General features: G+C 45.8%; 1 protein-coding gene across 1 annotated transcript; it reads left to right on the top strand.

The window, feature by feature from the left end:
- The first annotated feature begins 365 nt into the window (after positions 1-365).
- Positions 366-5589, top strand: PDCD5 (programmed cell death 5). Its single transcript, XM_061345888.1, has 6 exons — positions 366-519; positions 1476-1516; positions 2853-2914; positions 3360-3451; positions 4357-4428; positions 4980-5589. Exons 1-6 carry the CDS (start codon positions 454-456, stop codon positions 5025-5027), a joined length of 381 nt encoding a protein of 126 aa, XP_061201872.1. The 5' UTR covers positions 366-453; the 3' UTR covers positions 5028-5589.
- The last annotated feature ends 1979 nt before the right edge of the window (positions 5590-7568 follow it).

Below are 7568 nucleotides of genomic sequence, written 5' to 3' on the forward strand. Positions count from 1 at the left end.
GCCACATCATTTCACACTTCTTTTAGTCCCAGCTGCGAACCTGCATTGTGCTGGCAAGCAGTGGTCACGGCACAGTGAGTTATTTCTTGAGGAGTCACAGCTCAGCAGGGCAGGGGGAACGTTAGTGTTGCACTGCCAGGAAGGCTGACCAAACCCTGCGTGTATCTCTTCTTGTTCCGGGTGTTTCTGAGGAAACCAGAGAACTTACAGGACAAACGCAGGCCAAACGCTGCCCACTGAAGGTCGGGGGCTATGATAACGGCTCCAAGGTCCGGCGGTACAGCCCATTAATGGACTCAAACCCGCCCCACGACACCGGGCTGCCCTCGGCGCCGCCAAGAGGAAAATCGCTGCACCTCGCCCAGCCCCTCGCCAGCGCCCTCGACGGTTGATTCATAGCGCCTGACGCGGCGCCGGCGAGCTCTGTTCCGGTGCGCTGCCCGGCGCTGAGCGATGGCGGACGAGGAGTTGGAAGCGCTGCGGCAGCAGCGGCTGGCCGAGCTGCAGGCCAAACACGGGGTAAGGACGAGGCGCCCGCTCTTCCGCTGCCCTGGCAGTGCCCCCTGCTCCCTGCAGCCGAGCCGGGGCAAACGGGAGCTCTGCGGGTGCGGCACGGCCTGGGCCTCCCGCCCGAGCCTTCTGGCGTGTGTTGCGGGAGGCGGGCTGGAAGGGGCCCCGCCGCGAGTAAAGGCTTCGGCAAGAGGCCGGGGAGCGGCCCGGCCATGCCCGATGCTTTGGCTGGGGACGTCCCGAGTGAGCAGTCACCGGCCCCGGGCCTGCACTCGGTGCGTGTGCTGCCGCCGTGCGGTGCTCGGCCCATGAGCGTTCCCTCCGCCCGCCGGTCCCCACGGCCCTCGCTCTGAGTCACCATCGCCGGGCGTTCCAGTCTGTTTTTAGAGCTGAAATGTCAGCTATGACCAGCCCCGTTTCTTCTCGCTGTATGGTTTCATGTTGAGCTGCCACACTTTGTAATGGTACTTGGGAAATTTGAGGTGCAGATTCAACACAGAGTTCATCTTTTTTTCTCTGTTATTTACTTGCTTCTGAATAGCCATCTCGGCTGCATTAGTCCCATATTACCATGCTAGGCTTGTGCTTTCTTCTTCATTGATAAATACAAAGCATTATGTTGAATTTAATTTTTCCTGAGCTTGCTTTAACGGGGTTTAAATGCCTTTGTCTGCTTTCGGGGCTTTGGGAAAATTTATTACCTTCAACCCAACAGGAAGGCCTTTTAATAATGTCCGAACCGACAGCAGTTTGTGGATGGATCCAGCAGTACAAGTCATCGTGCAAGTTTGCATTGCTGTTGTGTGAGGAAAGCATGGGGGGGCACCTTTATTTGCCAGGGCAGCAGATTCTTACTGTCAGGATGTCATCCGTGGTCAGGCGGGTTTAGCTTACATTGACTTTGCTGGAATATTGAATGGTTTGGATGGGTTGATGGTCATATTTATTGTGATCTCGTTCTTCAGGATCCTTCTGGTGATTCATCGCAGCAGGAAGCAAAACAGAGGTATAAATGAGAGCTATTGACTTTTGGTCTCACACTGAGTTGTTTTGGAACCTTTTGCATTTATATATTTTTTTAAAGTATTTTTACTTCTTTGGAATACCTGGTTTTGATTTTTTGTGGTTGGAAAAGTCACCGAAAAAGAATAGCTGAAATGTCAGAAGATTTAATCCAGGGGTAGCTAAAATCTGATCAATGCAAGTGTGGCCCCCAGGGCATGACTATACAGGATGTTCTAGCACAGAGCTGTAGGGCAGCGTGAACCCTCACTGGAGGTGGGAGCAAAGGGAGGAAAACAGCACCAGCAGCTCAGTTTCACTTTGGACCTCAGCTGAGTGCAGTAACCTTTTAAGTGCTTTGAGCAGCCTGGTCTGTTGGAAGGTGTCCCTGCCCATGACAGAGGATTGAAACTTGATGAGGTTTAAGCTTTCTTTCAACCCAAATCAGTCTGTGGTTCTATGAGCCTCATGATCCCTAGTGATATAACAGGATGTTTGGGGGAAGCATTATGACTCCCACAGTCATCTGCTTCTGGAACTGGGAAACCTTGGTTTTTCAGGGTTGATAAGAGCTGGTCATAAAAAAAAACCTTGGAAGACTTGCAGAGCTCTTCCCAAACTAGTGTTTGTCTGAATTATGAGTTTGGGTTTGGCTCTGTTAGTGCAATGGGGACATGCTTTCCTAGTTTGATTTCATTTTCTGGGACATCTATTGCAGTTAAAAACGTGAAACAAAAAGCTTTGTGTCAGAACTTAGTGCAGAAGCAGTGCAGAACCTGCAGTAAGTGGAGAACTGAATATATGTGTTTAAAGAGCTCAACTTCGCACACGAAGTTTGTAGCAACTGAAATGCATGAAGTTCCAGTTTTGCAAATATTTAGTCAGTAACTGTAAGCATATGAAGACTTATTGAAAACTTCTACATAAATAAGGATCTTTGGTTCTGTCTTGCAGTTGCATGGACTGTTCCGTAACACTTGCTGTACCATGGGCTGCCTTTGAATTCCGCATGGAATTCAGATTTCTGAATGCAGAGTATTTACAAGTGGGTAGCATGGCTTTTGTCTCTGAGATGTAATAACAAACAGGAGGAAGGTGTGAGTAGTAATAAATCCACATTGATTTCTTGGAAGGTGTGGTCGGCTGTGTAACTTGTCAACATCCACAGAGCTATTCACGACCAAAAATGCTGCAAAATGAATTGGGTAGATGTGGGATTTGAAGGGACCTCAAGAAGTCACTGACATGAATTGAATGTCTTCTGTAGTTGGCTGGTTTGTGTACATTATTTTAGGCATTTCAAATAGTGCTTCTAATGTGTGGTTGATTTTTCATTACAGAGAAGCAGAGATAAGAAATACTATTTTAGCTCAAGTTCTTGATCAAGCAGCTCGTGCAAGATGTAAGTATCCAAGTAACTTTCTAATTAAAAATTCCCACCTAGTATGCTCCAGTGCTGTTCAGATCAAGCATGTATGTGCTTCTGTAGAGGCCAGAGCAGAAAAAAAATGGTGCTGATCAGAAGGTAAAACCATTACAGCTTTTTAGTTTGATGGCCACAATTGGAAGGGAGGGGTTAAGTGACATCTAAATGATGGGGTTTTTTTAATTAATGGTAGGAATTGTAGTAAGAATCAAAAATAGATTAATTAGGATCAAATATTTAAAAGTAAGAAATAAAACTGTCTTGTCTTTTTCTATATTTTACATAAATGAAAATGCCTTTCTGAGTTTATTTTATGGCACTGGCATGAAGAAGACAGTTGCATAGGGATATTTGTCACTTTAGTTCCTAGTGAAGGTATTTGAGTATGATTTAAAACAAATGGAACCTGTTTCTCTTACAGTAAGTAATCTAGCACTTGTGAAACCAGACAAAGCAAAAGCAGTGGAGAATTACCTTATACAGATGGCAAGATTTGGACAGTTACCTGGAAAGGTGAGTTATATTTCTCTAATTCTGTCTTGCATATATTTGTTAGCAAACCCACTTCACTCTTAAAAAAGTGGGGGGGAGGGGAGGTGTTTTTAGTATCTGTAAATTAAATGCCCGAAAAAGACAACTGAGAGCTTCTAAGTAGTGTTATATAATTTCTTTTATAAGAAAGCATAACAGATGGGAGCCTAGCTAGGATTTAATTCTCTCTCGTGACTGAGAGACATAAGAAAGTATGTTTTTGTCAAAGTTTATTCAGTAGAGTGTACATGTTTATGTTCATCGTGACTGTTTGTCAGAAAGGCAGGAAAGCATAGGTGTGCAGCTGTTCTCTGACCTTCATACTTGGCTGCACTGTGGCACCCGGCCAGCACTCTAAGCGTGGACAACAGTGAGACCATGAGAGTCTGCGTGGCTCCTCCACAAGTAAACAATTAGAGATCTGGCATAAAGCTGGTTGATTTTCTAAGGGTATAAAGGCAAGACCCTCTTGAGGCTGAATGTGGAGCCTCACCTAAGGGTGGACGCACCACATAGGAATTTTCCCAATTACCTGAGAGTCCTGGCATTGACTGCAATGGGGCTTCCCCGCTTGAAGTGTGGACCTGGATGATGATTCCCTGGTGATTGGTCATGTATTGTTCTCTCTATGCAGTAATGACTTGATGCGTTACTAATTTTGCTCTGTACTTTATCATACATTATTCACATTAGTGTGCTTGTTTGCTTTAGTGTGCTTACCTACTTTAGTGTGCTGGTTTAATAAACTGTGCATATTGTAGAGCTAGTGTATGCTCGTTTTGTGGTGTACCCTGCCTGTCAGCAGAATAGAAGGGGAAATGTGATTCAGTTGTTTGATACAGCATCTCTCAGAATGTGTTTAGATGGCTTTTCTTCTGCTTTCCTAGGTATCGGAACAAGGTTTGATAGAAATACTTGAAAAAGTGAGTCAGCAAACAGAAAAGAAAACAACAGTAAAGGTAAGCTTAGCTTTCTATGTGTAATTTTGATTTGTTACAGGGCAGAAAAATCGCAGGTATTGGACCATTTCTTCCCTGTGAGGGTTGTGAGACCCTGGCACAGGTTGCCCTGAAAGGCTCTGGCTGACCCATCCCTGGCAGTGTTCAAGGCCAGGTTGGACAGGGCTTGGAGCAACCTGCTCTAGTGGCAGGTGTCCGTGCCCATCGCAGGGGGTTGGAACTGGATGAGCTTTAAGGTGTCTTCCAGCCCAAACCAGTCTGTGATTCTGTGAATTTCACTTTGTATTTATTACCTCTCTTACATACACTGGTAAGTTCTGAGATTCAATCCCATCAGTCCTTACCTATAATAAGATTTGCAGATGTTGGCACTGGGCTGTCAGTGCTCTGTTTTGTCTGTCCTGCACTCTTACATGAGGCAGGGACTTGGTGGGTAATGGGGTGAACGTTCTGCTCCCATGTAATGTTTTCAATGCATGGAGGTTGAGAGGCTTGCTGTGTGTTGGATTTACTGTGATACTTCTATTTTCACACGGTGTATTTCATTTTAGTTCAACAGAAGGAAAGTATTGGACTCTGATGAAGAGGATGACTACTGATACTACTGTAGGACTGTCTGCCAAAAAAAAACGCCTGGGAAAAGGCAACATGCTTTTGTCAGGCAGAATGCGGGATCTGAAAATGTTTACGCTTTCTTTTTGGTTTTTTTTGTTTGTTTGTTTGTTTAATTAAAAATGAACTCGTCTTTTTAAGTCTGAGAAGGGGATACTATAACATAATTTTTTGTAGTGTAAGAGGCCTGAGCAGTGTTGGGTTCCCCATTGCTTCATTAGCATGAACAGTTTCTTGCCCTGTACTCATTGTGTAAGCTATGCTTCCAGCAACAGCACACGCTTAACTTGCTGCAGTTGGAGATTTATATCCTAGGTTCAGCAGTAGCAGTCATTTTTCTCCTTCTTAGTAGCTGGTGCAGTGCTGTGTTTCTGACTTTCAGCCTGGGAACAGTTCTGATAACACCGATGGTTTTAGTTGTTCCTAAGTAACGATTATTCCAACCAAGGCCTTTGTGAGTCTCATGCTCTGCCAGGGAGGAGGGGAAGCCAGGAGGAAGCAGAGACAAGACACCTGACCAAAACTAACCAAAGGAGTATTCCATAACACAGCACGTCATGCCCAGTATAGAAAATGGGGGCAGTTACCCAGAAGGGCTAGATCACTGCTTGGTCGGGCTGGGTATCGGTCAATGGGTGGTGAGCGGTTATATTCTCTTCCTTTGTTATTGTCATTATTATCATTGGTGGTAGCAGCAGTGTTTTTGTGCTATACCTTAGTTACTGGACTGTTCTTATCTCAACCCGTGGGAGTTGCATCTTTCGATTCTCTTCCACATACCTCTGGGAGCAGGGGGAGGAAGAGAGAGGAGTGAGCGAGCAACTGCTTGGTTCTGAGTTACCAGCTGGGCTTAACCCGTGACAGTTCTTTGTGGTGCCCAACATGGGGCATGAAGGGTTGAGATAATGACAGATCTGACCAGAGGGTGTCTAATCGTATTTGTGATAAGCATTCATTGTTTTGGATTAGTAGTCAATAGTCATAATGCTGATTTATTGGCACTCAGAGTTGTTGTGCTTATCTCAGAGTTTCAACATGTACCTTACTTACAGCCGGTATTTGCTGTTTTAGTGTTTATCGGCAGGGGGGCCTGGGCTAAGGTTCTTGTTTCACTGTACTTTATGGTAATGACTTGTAACACAATAGACTCATTGATCATGAAACTAATCTGGCTTGCATTCCCAGTGTGGTTATCACCTCTATATTTTGGGAGGTATATAATGGAAGTGTTTAGCAATTACGTATGTTTTTTCCTGTCCTCGGGTGGTCAGCCTATGAAGGAGACATTTTCTTACACCCCCATCCCCCTCACCAGACCATTTACAGCATTGAGAGTTGTGAAGGTTTTGAAGGCCTTTGGGTACCCTTGAGACCTGCCTGCTGATTGTGATGGGGATCACCACGTTGGCACACATACAGAGTGTATTTTACTACCATTTCATCTGATCTCGAAAGTTAAGCAGAGTCGGATTTGGGTCTTGTCTAGGGTTAGGTGACAATATAGGAGGACCAAGAGATTTTCCCCGAGGCTGGACAGTCATGAGTGGCAGGGTGTGTGGGATAGTATGGGCAAGTATCTAGGCCAGTGGGCCCCTCCAGCACTTTGGAACTTCCCCACTGAACAAGTGCAAAATCCAGAAAAATTAGTAAAACACTTAAATGAGGTGTGTTGTCATCCTGGTCATACCAGAAAGGGACAAATCATGGCAACGTGCTGGGGCTTGGCCAGTGCTTACAGAGCCCTGTTCAACACCGTCCAGCACCTTCAAAGGGAAAATGTCTCTGGATCTGCTGGTAAAGCAGCAGACAGCGCAGCTACTCCAACTCCCAAGTACAGCAACTACAGCAGCCCCAGTGACAAGTAGAGCAGCTACTCAGACTCTGACTAGAAAGGGTCTTTTTGGTGGTCTTTTGATCTGGACTTTTGGTGTTGCTGCTTTGGAGACAGGAAATTGAGCAGCTGTCCACCTTGCCTGGTCTCTCAGAGGATCCTTCTGTTGTGGGGTTGCTGAAGATCGAAGAACAACACGTGCCAATCGCAACCATAACAGTGCACCAGTGGCAATATCGCAGTAACCGAGACTCCCTGATTCCAATCCATCAGCTGATCCGTAGACTGGAGAGCCAAGGAACAATCAACATGATCTGCTCACCCTTCGATAGCCCCATATGGCCAGTGCGAAAGTCTAACGGAAGGTGGAGACTAACAGTAAACTATCGTGGCCTGAAAGAAGTCACACCACCATTGAGTGCTGCCGTACCGGACATGCTAGAACTTCAATATGAACTGGAGTCAAAGGCAGCCAAGTTTTATGCCACGACTGATATTGCCAGTGCATTTTTCTCAATTCCTTTGGCAGCAGAGTGCAGGCCACAGTTTGCTTTTACTTGGAGGGACATCCAATACACTTGGAGCCAACTGCCCCAGGGGTGGAAACACAGCCCTACCATCTGCCGTGGACTGATCCAGACTGCACTGGAACAGGGGCAAGCTCCAGAACACCTGCAATACACTGATGACATTATTG

This window comes from Neopsephotus bourkii, unplaced genomic scaffold, assembly GCF_033783945.1.
Source record: "Neopsephotus bourkii isolate Nb327-2 ecotype Australia unplaced genomic scaffold, CSIRO-AGI_Nbou_v1 NB_245, whole genome shotgun sequence".
Classification (NCBI taxonomy): domain Eukaryota; kingdom Metazoa; phylum Chordata; class Aves; order Psittaciformes; family Psittacidae; genus Neopsephotus; species Neopsephotus bourkii.